Below are 15,174 nucleotides of genomic sequence, written 5' to 3' on the forward strand. Positions count from 1 at the left end.
TTTATTTGGTCTTGGTTCTCTTTTCTCTTTGGCTGTAGGTGGACTCCCTCCTCGAGCGTGGTGAACCTCTTTGATCCAACTTTTTACAGGCAACCAATGGTTCGTGGAAGGATTATGTGGAGAGCCACTAGAGCTGCTATATTGTGGTTAGTGTGGGAGGAAAGAAGCAATAGGATCTTGAAAGGCAGTTGTAGATCCAAGGAAGAGGTTGTGGAAGGAATAACTACTAAGGTTATCCATTGGTTGAAATCTTGTGATCTTTTTAAGGATTTCTCAGTTGAAGACATTTATAGAAATTGGGGTATTGTGGCATCTACTACTACTTCCAAAGCTATGATACAGGAAGTTTGGTCCCCACCGGCACAACAAAGGGTGAAACTGAATTTTGATGGAAGCTCTATAGGTAATCCAGTCCCATCTGGTATAGGAGGTCTTTTCAGAGAAAATGAAGGCAAGATAATGGCTCTGTTTTCAGGTCCAATAGAAGTTGGAGATTCCTTAAGAGCGGAAATCTTGGCTGGCACTACATCAAGGTGTAAAACTGGCCAAACAATTGGGGCTACAGCAGATTGAGATAGAGGGAGACTCCAAGTTGGTAATTGGGTGGATGCAATCAAGGCAGCTGGAAATTGGCAATATAGACAGCTGGTAAGGGAAATTCTTAGCATAACAAGGGAGTTGGGTGTTTGGTTCAAGTGGGTAAGGAGATCAGCAAATGGTTTTGCTGACGCCCTAGCAAAACAAGGGACTGTAAGGGAGAGTCTTTATTGGGCAGTGTTGTAATGTTTGATGTTTATTGGATCAACCTTTTCTAATAAGGGTTGACTTCTATATTTTAGTTTAATTTATCTCTAATGAAAGTTATTGTTTCTGATAAAAAAAAAGCTTTAAATACAAACTTAGGGATGGGTGGAGAGGAAATAGAGGTTAGGAAGGGGAAAACATAAGAAGGGTGCTATGGAATACAATAAACAGTGCATTTCCTTTTACCTTTTTCTTACAATGATAGGTAGATTAAGGTCTGGGAAGGTGGGTGTTGGAGAAGGGGATTCAGGACTTGTTGTCTCTTTATTAATTGGGAGTACAGGAGGCTCAGTTGAAGAAATGGGAACAACCTACTCATGGTTGTGCTTGTGCCTTTGGTTATCACCACTGAATAATAGGAATAGTAAAAATTAGAGGATTAGTAGGAGGTGTAGGAACAAGAACATGAGGTTTGGGAGGAGAGGAAGACTCAAAAGGAGGAATAGAAGAAATAGTAGGAGACTTAATACAAGGCTCAACAGGAGAGAGAGAGAGAGAGAGAGAGAGAGTGCAAACAACTAATGGGGTGCTCCCCCTTAAACCCTAAGACCCGAGAAGGCATACAATTAATAAGATAGGTAGTTGTAATGATTGCATTTCACCAAAAGTTTACAGGTACATGAGAAGCAAAAGGTATATACTCTTGGCAACTTCAACAATGTGACTATTTTTCCTCTTTGTTACTTCATTTTGCTTTGGACTATAGCTACAAAAGCTCTGATGAACACTCTAATCTACTCAAAGTAGGAGGTAAGACTCTTATCAAAATATTCCTTAGCATTATCAGATTGGAATATTTTGATACAAGTATCAAACTGGGTAAGTATGAATTCATGGTTCTTTCACAAGCTTTGGTACTTTGGCACAAGAATGCATTAGGTATATCTAGGTATATCAGGGAAAATCATCAATAAATAAAATGTACTTATAGCCACCCATGCAAGGTAAATACTAAGGCACCCACACATCAATGTACAATATTGAAAGGAAAAGTAGATCTTTTATTACTTTAAGGATAAGAATTTCTACAAAGATTAATTATGATAAGCTGGCTGTGACAGTAGAAATCAAGTGGAGGTAGAGGGCTAAAGTGGTTTGTTTGAAAGAGGGGGACAAAAACACTTATTTCTTTCATAGAATGGCAAATGCTAGAGCCAGAGCTTCTTCAATCAGTAAGTTGGAGTGGGAAGGAAGATTGGGGGATTCTGATGCAGAAATGAAGGTAGTGGCAACCAACTTTTATAAAAATCTTTATAAAGAGTTTTGGACTTTCAGACCCTTTCCTAGAAACCTTCCTTTCAAGCAGTTGAGTGAAGATCGGATTTCTTTTATTGAGAGACCCTTTACGGAGGAGGAAATTAAAGCTGCTATTACCATGTTGGTGGATGAGAAACCGCTAGGGCTGGATGGCCTTACCAACCTCTTTTGTGTTAAATGCTGGGACTTTGTGAAGCAAGGTATTTTGAATGCCTTTCAGGCATTTTATGATAATGCTTCTCTTTAAAGAAGTTTAAACACTACTTTTATCACCCTCATTCCAAAAATTGAAGGGGCAGTGAATATTAAAGATTTTAGACCAATCAGCCTTCTGCATAGTTTTTGTAAGATCCTAACTAAAGTTCTTGCCGAGAGAATGAAAGGGGTGTTAGGAAGTGTTATCTCAAACAATCAAAGTGCTTTTGTCCCGGGGAGGCGGATGCTTGACTCTGTTCTTATTGCTAATGAGCTGATTCACTCAAGAAGAAGAGAGGGTGTCCTAGCCTCCCAGGTTTGATTTGCAAACTTGATATTGAGAAGGCTTATGACCATGTTAACTGGAGGTGTGTTGATTTTGTGTTGCATCAAATGAAATTTGGGCAGAAATGGAGAAACTGGATTAAAGTGTGTATAACCTCTCCCAAATTTTCAGTTTTGATTAATGGTCAGTCAGCAGGGTTGTTTGATAGCTCTAGGGGTCTAAGATAGGGTGATCCCTTGTCCCCCTTGCTCTTTATTTGTGTTATGGAAATACTTACTCTGTTCTGCAAAAAGGCAACTGACTCTGGTGATTGGGAAGGTTTTGCAATCGCTCCTGAGGGGGAAAAGGTCAATATTCTCCAATTTGCAGATGATACTTTATGTTTTGTGGATGCTTCTCCTTCCCAGATAGATTTTATCCTTGGGATTTTACCTGGTTTGAGGTGGTCTCTGGGCTCAAAGTCAATTGGAACAAAAGTCAAATCATTCCTGTGGGTCAAGTAACCAACATAGTTGATTGTGTAGTGGTGCTGGCATGTCAGATTGGATCCCTCCCAGTAAAATATTTGGGTTTGCCCTTGGGGGCAAATTGTTTAGCTTCCTCGATTTGGGGTCCAGTTATTGAAAGAATGGAGAGGAAATTAGCATCATGGTAGGCAAGATATCTGTCTTTTGGGGGTAGGGTTACTCTGATAAAAAGTACCCTTTCCAATTTACCTACTTATTTCCTCTATCTTTTCCCCATCCCAAACAAAGTAGCTAAAAGACTGGAGCAGCTTCAGAGAAGTTTTCTTTGGAGGGGTTGGGAAGTGGGGCAAAGAATTCACCTAGTCAATTGGGATCAAGTATGTCTTCCTAAGGCTGAAGGTGGCTTAGGTATAAGGAAGTTGAATAGCTTTAATTCTGCCCTCCTTTGTAAGTGGATCGGGAGGTTCTCGGCTGAAAGTAATGCTTGGTGGAGATCCCTCATAGCTGGTAAATATGGGGTGGAGTGGGGCAACTGGAGATCTAGGGATCCTCCTCCAAGTTGGGGCAATTCTCTTTGGAAAGGTATCATGAAGAATTTCTCTGTCCTCCTGGAAGGGATTTCAGTCAAGATTGGTAAAGGGGATAGAACTAAATTTTGGAAGGACTCTTGGTGCTTGGATGGCCCCCTAGTTGACTCTTTTCCCCTTCTTTTCCAGTGTGCTTCTAACCAAGAAGCATCTGTGGCTGAGTGCTTTTGTTCGGCTGGAGACTCTGTTACTTGGACCCCCCTCTTTAGGAGGAATCTTTTTGATTGGGAGTTTGAAGAGATTGTGGAGATGATGACTCTTTTTCAGAAGCAGAAGATAGACCTGCTCTCGGAAGACAAATGGTGCTGGAAGTGGAATCCGGATGGGAAATTTTCTGTCAAATCCCTGGCTTCTAAGCTTTGCAGATTGGGTATCACTGATTTCCCAGCTACACAGATATGGAACCCTACAAGTCCGTCAAAATCCAATTTTCTGATTTGGACGATGGCCCTTGACAAACGTCTTTCCAGATCTAATCTTGTGAGGCGGGGCATTCAAATTTTGGATTTATCTTGTGGTCTTTGTGGGTTTCTTACTGAATTGACAGACTGTTTGTGTATTCACTGTCCGTTTTCCTCTCAGGTTTGGGAGCATTTTCTCAAATCCATGAATATCAGTTGGGTTATGCCAAGATCGGTTAAGGAGCTCCTCTGCTGCTAGAATGTCAAAGGCCTAAGCAAGAAAGGGAAAATGGTGTGTAGGACTATTCCTGCTGCTGTCTTGTGGTCCATTTGGGCTGAGAGGAACAGTAGGATTTTCTGTAATAGAGCTAAGAGTCCTGAAGATTTAATTCAGAAAGCAGTGGGCAAGCTGATCTCTTGGGTATCTGTTACTGAGTTCAGAAGTCTGAATTTGTCTGTTTTATTTCGTTCTTACTCCTGGTGGAGATTGTAATTGCTGTGGTTTTCAGACTGCCTTTCTGGGCCTGAATTCAGCTTGTATGTGTTGGTTTGAATAAAGTTACATTACCTTTTTCCAAAAAAAAAAAAGAAAAATAGTTCACATGACTCACAATGAAAACTGGATAAACTTATTCCCTTGAATAATTTAGGAAACAAACGACTCAAAGAAGAATACCAAGAGAACTGCAGAAAACCTCTACCAACTAGGCCTCATAAATCTTTAAGCATTCAGCAACTCAGTTCTCCATACACACTTCCAATCGAAGAGTGTATGGCTTAAAGAGAGAAGAAAAATATAAGTTTGTGTGATCTGATACCAAGAAGAAGAATATAACAGCAATACATCAAGTATTTAATCAACAAAAGTGAGAAGAAAAGAAGAAGAAGAAGAAGAAGAGTTCAGAGCAGGAGAGGAAGGAATGGAAGAAGAGGGAGATGGAGAAGAGAGCTGTTTGTCCTTCTCTCTAGTCCCCTAAATGTATTTTATTAGAATTCATCTCAATTAAGAGTATTATTACAATGATGCCCTTAGTAGGGTGGCTGACTCAATAACATAAAGAATTAAAACAATAACAGGCCCATAAACAGAGGTCCACTAATCCAGGAATAAAGACTAGTAAAAGAACAAATAAAGAGAAAAGACAAAGGCCCATTCAGCCCAATGTATCTACAAATATAAGCCACTATACCTAGGGTGTTTTTGTGATATTTTGGCTGCTGCCAGGGGTATTTTGAAGTTTGGTTGTGTGCTACAGCTCTCCAAAGCATCAGTTTTTCAATTGTAACAGCTTCATTTGGTTGTTAGAAGGCCATGGATATCTTCAGTGTCAAGAGAAGTCACTTTAAAAGAGAATAGAACTGCTAAGAGGGTTTCCAGCATTGAAAGTCCCAGTCTGCATAACCTGCAGATAACAAATGTGCTATTAGATGTGTATAATTTTAGTGAATTGTCCATTTCATCCAAGCTGTTTGTTTCCTCAAGAGGTCTCATGGGATACATCGTTGAGTAAACAAAAGAACCAGAGGAAGATGCTGGTTATGCAGCTGGGTGTAGGGAAAGTGCAGTTGTAATGTCCTGGTTATTTGCTTTTATGACTTAAGGAATGCTAGGACAGTTCAACACTTTCCTACTACAACCAAGATTTGGGAAAAGGTCTCCAAGACCTATGACCAACATAAGAACATGCTAGAATTTACAGATTGACTTAGGATATAGTAGCATTGAAGCAAGGGATATGTCTTTATTCACTTATTTGCCACACTGGAAGGATTGTGGGAGGAGTTAGATCATCACCTTGTAATTGATTGGGAGAGCACGGGTAATCAAGAGAAACATGACAAGCAAGTAGAGGAGGGTAGAGCATTCTAGTTCTTGGCTGGGCTGGATTCCATGTAGGAGAGCATATGGTCACAGATTTTGGGAAGTGGTGAGCTGCCAGTTTGCAATATGTCTTCTATTTGGTTAGGAATGAGGAGATGAGAAGGAAGGAGATGTGAGTTGATAGTCATCCACAGCCTGTGGAACATTCAGCACTGGTTTCCTCAACTCCTAAAGGGGGAAAGGGTGTTGATAAGAAACATCTCAAGTGTTCTCACTGTGGGTGTGAGAAGCATACTAAGACACATGTTGGATCCTCCATCCACATCTAAAACCAGCACCATTGAGGAAGGGGAAGTCACCTCACTAGGGTCACATGTTATGGGGGAATGTGGCTACATCTAATGTTATAGAAGGTATTCTGAGAGTACACTCACGATTACTTCACCAATGGGATAGACGAATGGTTCCTCCATTAATGGGAATTTTCTAGACTTTACCATGGATGAGGTAAGATTCTTAGTTGAGCGATGGTTTGGTTAAGGAGAAACCCTCTAGCTTCTTCTTCTTCCTTTTCTACAAAAGGTATATAGCTTTTACTTATAGTTCTACTAGTCCTATTCCTTCCATTTCATGGACCATTGATTTAGGTGTCATTGACCATGTGACTCATCAATCCTTGCTTACTACATACAAGCTCTTGTCTAGCCAATATAAGGTACGAGTAGTTGATGGTTCTCTCTCCACCGTTTCTGGTAAGGGGGAGGCGTGAATCTTAGCAACGATCCCTCCCTTAAGTTTGTTCTTTATATCCCTAATTTTGCTTCAATTTTGTTATCTGTGTCAGACTTACAAAAAATTTGGATCGTAGAGTAACTTTTTTCCTGCCCATTTTGTCTTGCAAGACAAATTGATGAGGAGAATGATTGGTAGAGGTCATGAATTTAGAGGCCTTTATTACTTTGATGAAGGTATCAGTTCTGCCCTACATTTATCTAGCTTAAGTAGGAGCAACAATGAGTCCGTAGCTATTTGTGGCATGCTAGGATTGGTCATGTGTCTTTTTCTTTGATGAAAGAGTTATTTTAGTTAGTCTCAATTTAGAGTTCTTGTGAAGTTTGTCAAATTTCAAAGCAACATAGAAACATTTATGAAGTATCTAATAGATATTCTTGCTCCCTTTGATTTAGTACATTCTGATGTTTGGGGCCTTTGTTTCCATGGACGACTATTGATATATATATACTAACAATAGGCTAACCTAGCAACACCTTGGAATGCTATTCACAACACCCTTCCTCAATTTCTCAATTTTATCAAGTATGAAGTTTGTTCTAGCAATGCTGTTCGCTTTTGGGAGGATACTTGGGTAGGAGACACTCCTCTAAAGGACCTTTTCCCTTTGTTATTTTCAGTTTCTTTGTATAAAAAAGAGGTGTTCTCAAAATTTGTCTCACCCTCGGGAACACCCTTGGCTCCTAATTGGGATTTTGGGTTTCGTAGGGGACTAAGGAATGATGAAATTGAATCTCTCTCTGACTTGCTATGTTGCCTTAATCAGGTTTGCTTGGATCCCTCCAAGCCAGATAAAAGGGTGCGGGCTCCTAGACCCAAAGGGACCTTTACTTGTGCTTCTTATTTCAAGTTCATCTCTTAGTCTTCTGCTCAACAACCCTTTCGTCAAAGGAAAATTGGTGTAGGCCAGTTCCCCCAAAGATTATAGTGTTTTGTTGGGAAGTATTCTATGGGAAAGTAAACACTCTAGATAACCTACAAAAGAGAAGACCTCTCCTCGGTATTTCTCCCAACTAGTATATCCTCTGCAGAGCTCACAGAGAGGATTGTTACCATCTACTAATATCTTGTCCATTTTTTTGCAAACCTTTGGGCTTGGCTACTTTCGTTGTTTGGGAGTAGTTGGAGCTTACTAGCAGAAGTTCGCATGATCTTTGACCATTCTACTTTCTCTTGGCCTACAAAAAGAGGGAGACTTATGTGGAGATGTGCTCGCACAGCTCTGATCTGGACTCTTTGGGAAGAAAGTAATGCTAGAATTTTTCAAGAAAAGGAAAGGAGCAGTAAGGAACTGAAAAATTGTGTTTTGCATAAGGCAATCCTTTGGCTAAAGACTTTGGAAATCTTTCATCAATTCTCTTTTAATGACCTTTGGATAAATTGGTCAACAGTAGTGAAGTGTTCACCCTTAAAGGACAAGTTAATTACAAGCTGGTCTCCTCCACCTGAAGGCTCACTGAAATTGAACTTTGATGGAAGTAGCATGGGTAATTCAGGATTATCCAGAATAGGGGGTGTTCTGAGAAATGAGAATGGAGAGATTGTCTTGCTTTACTTGGGTCCTTTAGGAGTTGGAGACTCTATCAGGGCAGAGCTATTAGCTGCTGTACAAGGGGTGCAATTTGCAAACCAGTTTGGGGTACAAAATCTGATAATTGAAGGGGATTTCAAGGTGGTGGTGGGCTAGTTGAAAAATCCTGAAGATGCTATATGGTGCTACAAGAACGAAATGAAGAAATTCAGTTGGTTGACAAGGAATATGTTGGTTTCTCTATAGTGGGTGGGGAGATCAGCAAATACTTTGTCCGATGTGTTAGCCAAGCAAGGGATAAATAGGGAAGAATTGTTTTGGGCTCAGCTGTGATTCCTGTATTTTTTTCCTAGTTTAATTGTAAGATTCTAGGAGGGGCTGCAACTTGTGCCTCTCCCTTGGATGTTGTATGAAATCACAATTCTAAATTAGTTTTTGAATTAATAAAATTTTACTATTACTCATCAAAATGAAAAAAAAAACAACAGTCTAGAAAATTTCTCCTTTTTTTGAATTTTTTATTTTTTTATTCCATTTCATTTTTGAAACAACCAATGAGATGTTCTTCCCCATAAAAAGTTACCTAGTCTCTCTCTCTTTCTCTCATGTTGCCAATAACCTAAATAATATCCTCTCCTAAACCACCTCCCCCATTGTCTCCTACTTTCTCCTAAATTATCACTAATTCTTATTTATCTCATAAATTATCTCTAATTCTTATTTTTTTCCTGAATTATCTCTAATTCCTATTTATATACCAAGTTTCTCTTCTAAATTATCTCTAATTCCTATTAATCCTCTCCCCCACTTTTTATCTATATCTATCTAAAGAAAGTTTAAATTAAAAAAATTAAAAATTATATAAATATTCTAACAGAATTATATAATAAATTTAAATTATTGATTAAAAACAAAAAAAATAATTATAATAGATTTAATAATATTCATATTATTAATAGTTTTATATTTTTACAATATTCATCACGAAATTATGTACTAACAAAAGAAATTTTGGTTTTCTGGATTATTCAATTTAAATATTATTTAAATAAAAAAATTACATTAGAATATAAAATATTATTTAAATATTTCAATAACTAAATATCTTAAAAAAATATTAAAAATATCTAAATAATTATATAGAAAAACATTTAATATTATGTAATAACTTTAAAATAAAAAATTCAACTAACGGAAATTTTAAATATTTTATATATTGTTTCAATATTTAAATAACTAATTATTTTAATTAACGAAATATATAACATAACTAGATTTTAAATAGCTAAAATAATGAAATTATGTAATAAATTTAAAAATTTTCTTAAGACTAGAAAAGTAATTATGACATAATATTCAAATTAATAATGATTTAATAATATAAATTATTAAATTAAATAATTAATTAATATTTTAAAATTTAAATAATGATACTATTTAAATAACTAAATAATATTGTAAATAATTAATTTCACTTATATCAATTAATAATTATAAAATTAACTTTCAAAAAATAATATATAAGTCTAGTTTTGTTTTGTTATTTAACAGAAAATTTTCAATAATTTTTGGAGAAGAAAATACTATTATTTAACTTTTTAAATTTGATTTGTTGTAATTATTGTATTTTTTTATAATTTATTGATTAATATTTGTTAGAGATTAAACTATTATTTAGATTACACTATTTATTGACTAATTTAATATATCTTGTAGTATTTATTGTATTTTCATTAATAATATAGTTTCAATGATTGTGTATTTTTTGCTATACATTTTCAATAATTATTGGAGATTAAACTATTATTACTTGTTAGAGATTAGGCTAATAATTTAGCTGAAATTAGGAGTGTTCACGGATTGGTTTGGTTTGGTTGTAGGCTATTTGGCCAACCAAACCAACCTGGTCAGGTTGGGGAGTTGGTCACCCGAAACAAACTGACCATTAGTGAAAACCGGGCAACTCGGGTTGTGTTGGTTTGGGTCGATTTTCGACTTGGTTGGTTGGTTCAAAAGATTTAAACTTAAAAATTTAAATTTAAATTTTTAAAAATTATAGGGCCATTATTACAAAGTAATTTGAAAATTAAATTTATGATATAAATTATTTTTGACTAAGAAATATGGAAAACTTTCCACTTTCCCTATTAAAAAATTATATTAAAAATATAAAATATTAATATATATATATATATGGTCGAGCCATTCAATTTTGATCGATTTATAAATAGGCAAAGCAAAATTGATCTAACCTGGTCGGGTTGGGAAATTGTTGAACCAAAGCCGACTAGAAATGCTAGAAACTGACCAACTCGACCCGAGTTGGTCGGGTTCATCAGTTTGATTAACAACCTTAGCTGAAATTAATTATTGTTATTTTTATTGTAAAATAATTATTAAAAGTACTATACAAAATATAAATAATTATTAATTATTTAAAAAGTTAAAAATATAAAACAATTGTATACTCTTATGTGTTTCTATTGTTTAGCCTTCACTTAAGAAATCCTGTGCATCGCACAGGTCTCTACTAGTTTTGTCTTTTTTATAGATCATTTTTCAAGATATATGTGGATCTATTTATTAAAAAGTAAGGATAAGGTCTCTCAGATTGCAATGGTTTTTTATAAGATTATTGGAACACAATATGGAAAAGGAATTAAGCAATTCTATTTGGACAATGCAACAAAGTATTTTACAAAACTCTCCGAATATGTTTCTTGAAAATGAAGGGGCAATACATCAATTGTCTTGTGCTGATACTCCTCAACAAAATGGGTTGCTAAGAGGAAGAACAAGCATTTATTAGAGACTACTCGGGCCCTTTTGTTGCAGCACAAGGTGCCAAAAAGTTATTGGTGACAAGTAGTTCTTACAACCTCATATCTAATAAATAGGATGCCATCTTGGATGTTGGGAATGAAAACTCATTTCTCTGTCTTGTGTCCTAACCAAAATGAGTTGCCTTTGCCACCTAGAGTCTTAAGTTGTGTTTGCTTTGTTCATGTCAAGGATCCTATATGAACATAGTTGGATCTTAGAACTCTTTTGTGGTATTTTCCTTGGGTATTCTCTTTCACAAAAAGGGTACAAGTGCTATGATTTTGTCTCTAGAAAAAAGTTTGTCACAAGTGTTTTAAAAGGTGTGGGAGGTGTATCTCCTGGCGAGGCACTCCCAAATTGCCCTGAGGCGTATGCCTCAAGTGCAAGAGGCGTACGCCTCATGCACACCTGATATAAAAAGACTGAAAAAAGGAAAAAAGAAAAAAAGGAAAGGAAAGGAAAAGAAAAGAAAGGGAAGGGAAAGAGAAGAAAAAAAAAGAGAAAGGAAAGGGAAGGGAAGAAAAGATAAGGGGAAAGAAAGTGGTTTGCCCCTAGCCCTTTCAGTTGGGGGGCTCACCTCCTAGACCCCCTTGCCCCCCTTTTCAATGCAGCCCAGCTTGTTCGCTCGCTTTTTTTTTTTTGTGTTAGGGGGGGTCTTGCTCCCGCTCGCTTGCTTGCTTTTGCTTCGACAAGATCCCCCTTCCAACTAGTGTTGTGCATCTTTATTCTTCTTAATATAAAAGATTTTTATTAAAAATAAAGAAAAAATGAGATCCCCCTTCCTCTTCTTCTTCTTCCCCTTCCTCTCCCTTCTTCCTCTTGACCCCGCTCCTCTTAAGGAGGCTTACTCCTTGTGTTCGGGAGGCTTACGCCTCTTACGTTCTGAACTACACCTCATGCCTCTAGGTAGTGGAACACCTTGTGTCACACCTCCGTGTTTTAAAACATTGTTTGTCACTAAAGATGTTATCCTTTTTGAGTCACCGATCCTTCATCTCACATCCTTAAAATCCTCTTCAAGGGGAGAATAGACGGGTGGAAGAGAATTCTTCTTCTCATTGTTCTGCCTTCTTCTAATATTCCATCTTCTTCTCTTTGTACTTCTAGTTCGTGCACTTGTCCAACCCTTGAAGGAGTCTCTAGTCAATATCAAAATGAAGAATGTATTTTGAAGGAACATCGAGGTGATGGGTGTAATGCTAGAAGTATTAAAAGAGAAGTTGTCTGCTATCGATTTGCTTGAAGTGATGGATGCAGAAGCAATGGTAAGTGGAAAGACTTAAGCTGGTTGAATGTTGGTAGAACAAAAATGATGAAAGAGAAGGAGAAACAAGCTTTGAGGTGAAGAATAATTATTTAGATTTTGAGTTAAGGGGGGTGAAGAAATCAGAGAAACAAAGATGGCAATTTTGGAAGATGAAATTGGTCATTCAGTGGTGGTTGCATGTGGAGAGAAGAATAATGAAAGAATTGAGAAGTTGGATGGGAGTGTGGAAATAACTGAAGCAGGAAAATATACTAAGTTTTAGTAGGGAGACGGGTAGAGACTTGGAAAGGAGGAGATTGGAGGTAGGTAAGGATGAATTGGTCAGAGGAGAGAACCAAAAGCAAAATTCCATTGAATTCAAAAAGATTAAAGAGATCAAATAATGGTCAGTTGGTTTATGTAGTGAAGGCTTACTTCCGGTTGAAAGAAGGTATTTGTGGAGCAAAGAGCCATTTAATAAATTTAAGAGGATGTACAAGAGAAGGAGAGTGGAAAACAAAGAGAGAAATAAAAAAAGGGTGGGTGAAGGCTTACCAACTATGCAAAATCTAGATATAGAGCATAATAGGAAACAATCATCGCCTAGGCAATGCTTAGGTGATTAGGTGAGAAGGTGCCCCCTTGGGTGGAACTCTTTGGTGATTTGGGGGCATGGTTTGGTATCTTTATCTTTCTTGGGTGGAACTCTTATGTTTATGAGGGTATTGTAGTCTTTGCTCTTTTTAATAGAGTATTAATAGAACACTTTTTTGAAGGATCATATAACATACACTCAATTTCCCCTTTCTTGGTTCTTTCCTTCTTTCTCTTCTTCCTTTACAATTAGATGTGAATCAGTCTTCTAATATCAGATTTAAAATCAGTAATTAACAGTGCAAATCAGATCTGAATAATAGTGCAAGAGCTGTGTATGTCGAAGAGAAGAGGTAAGAGAAGAAATAGTCGAATAATTCACCCTTCTCCTCTAACCCTATTTTATTAATCTCTAATAATTAATGATGACAAGTATGCCCTTAAGTGGGCGGCCAGCTTGGAAATTACATAAAGAAAATAAAACAAGAACAAATAACAGGCCCATTAAGTGAGGCCCATCAACATAAAATAAAAGATAAAAATAAAGGATATCACACAAGCAGCTGTTAGGGCCCATTCGGCTCAGCCTCTTTACACAATTAAAAAGAAAAAAAATTGTAATAACGGATGAAGAAAGGGGCAAAGAAAAGAATGACTGTATGCTATAAATGCTCAGCAAATTGATAATCAAAGGCACAAAATACACTTAAAACACTCATCTATTTTTTCACAGTACCATGTTCGAGACTAGAGTTTGAGTTTTGAGAATAGAGAAGGATAAACCAGAGAATGGAAAAAAAAAAGAATTCAGGAAGAGAAGAAATCGGTCTTCTTCCCTATGGTTTATTATATACTATGAACAGCATATCAAAAATTACAAATGGTTCAGATCAGTGATTTATTGTCTTTGAAAAAGGTGCACGCCTTGCCTTGCGCCTCGGGCATAAATTGCCCCTAGTGCTTTTAAAACACTGGTTTGGTTATGCATTGGGTAATAGTAGACAATATTAGCTTGAACGTTGTGAATTCGGTAAAAACAATGGAGATCTTCAAGGGGTACATGGTGGATGACATCCTAAGAGGTTGGGGAACAATTGCATCATCATCATCAGTGTTCAACCAAGTAATATTATCCTGGATCCCCCCCTCCCCCAAGCAATAATAGGGTTAAGCTCAACTTTGACTCCTCTGGAATTGGAGGAGCAATTAGGGATGGTGGGGTTTGGTTATGGCTTTATTCTCAGGAACCTTCTCCTATAACAAATGTAATTAGAAAACTGGCCCTATGACCAACATGATGTTCTGCTAGTTCTCATTTCTCAATTGGCTTTGGGTTTTCAGGTGTTGCAAAGGTTGTCTTGAAGAAGGGGAAGACACAACTCTTTCGGTATGGAAGTCCAATGGTCTATAGTGGTGCAGTGGACAGAATAATTGGTAGACCACCACCCAAGACTGGAGACATTGTTCTGGTGGCAGATGGAACTGAAAAACCAATAGGATGGGGCTTATTCAATTCAGTCTCTATGTTCTGTGTTCGACTTATGCAACTGGAAGAAGAGGCAGCAAGGTTGAAATTCCAATTAAGGCCTTGAAACATGTTCCTTTTGTACATGGGCTGATTATATATCTTGGACATTTTATTAGTGATACTAAATGTTTATTTATTTATTTATTTTTGTTGCAGAGATCCATCTTGTGCATTGAACATGGAGAAGCTCCTTGAAACAAGAATTGCTGCTGCTACAGAATTACGAAAAAATATAGGGCTTCCATCTGCAGATACAAATGCATATCGTCTTGTTAACAGTGAAGGGGACAGGCATGCATCATTACAGATTTTCTAACACTCCCATATAAAATGGTTGTTTTTTCTGTTGTAGTTTAACTCAAAATCTAAAGTTTTACATTTTGTCTTCCTCTTCTGTAATTATGTAAACAATGTTTTCCTGAGAACCGAGATCACATCTGCACCCCACAAACGCCCCACATACACATCTCAGCATGCATTAGGAATCCCAAAGTTGTCAGTGGGAGATGTTCCCAATACACGGTTGGGATATGCTGTGGGGTATTTGTGGGGTGCCCTCTGTGAGGTGCAGATGTGAATTCCTGAGAACCACTATATCAGATGTGCATTTTTGAACAGAAGAGATAGCCATTTACTATATAAACTGCATACATAAAATCATATCTTTATCACACCTTGAGTATTGTTTTATTTTTCGCTTGTTATGTATAAACAGTAGACTTGGTGAAACGTCTATCTGTTTTTAGGGGTCATTATGGGTTAGGCTGGGTTGAGCATTGGGTCCATAGCATCAAAATGTAAGAATTTAATTATTTCTAAAATTTTAAATTCTATGATGTAT

The 15,174-nt window shown here is 37.0% G+C and overlaps 1 protein-coding gene across 7 annotated transcripts in view; it reads left to right on the forward strand.

Moving 5' to 3' along the window:
• Positions 1–15,174, forward strand: part of LOC104599755 (S-adenosyl-L-methionine-dependent methyltransferases superfamily protein) — a 104,567-nt gene that overhangs the window by 21,624 nt on the left and 67,769 nt on the right. For all 7 annotated transcript variants that reach the window (XM_088890912.1, XM_010262441.3, XM_010262440.3 and 4 more), the window contains 2 exons: positions 14,147–14,372; positions 14,490–14,624. In XM_088890912.1, the coding sequence (XP_088747038.1) occupies positions 14,147–14,372; positions 14,490–14,624 (361 nt within the window). The remainder of the gene's footprint in view (positions 1–14,146; positions 14,373–14,489; positions 14,625–15,174) is intronic.

Source organism: Nelumbo nucifera, chromosome 7, assembly GCF_055504915.1.
Source record: "Nelumbo nucifera cultivar China Antique chromosome 7, China Antique-T2T, whole genome shotgun sequence".
Lineage (NCBI taxonomy): Eukaryota > Viridiplantae > Streptophyta > Magnoliopsida > Proteales > Nelumbonaceae > Nelumbo > Nelumbo nucifera.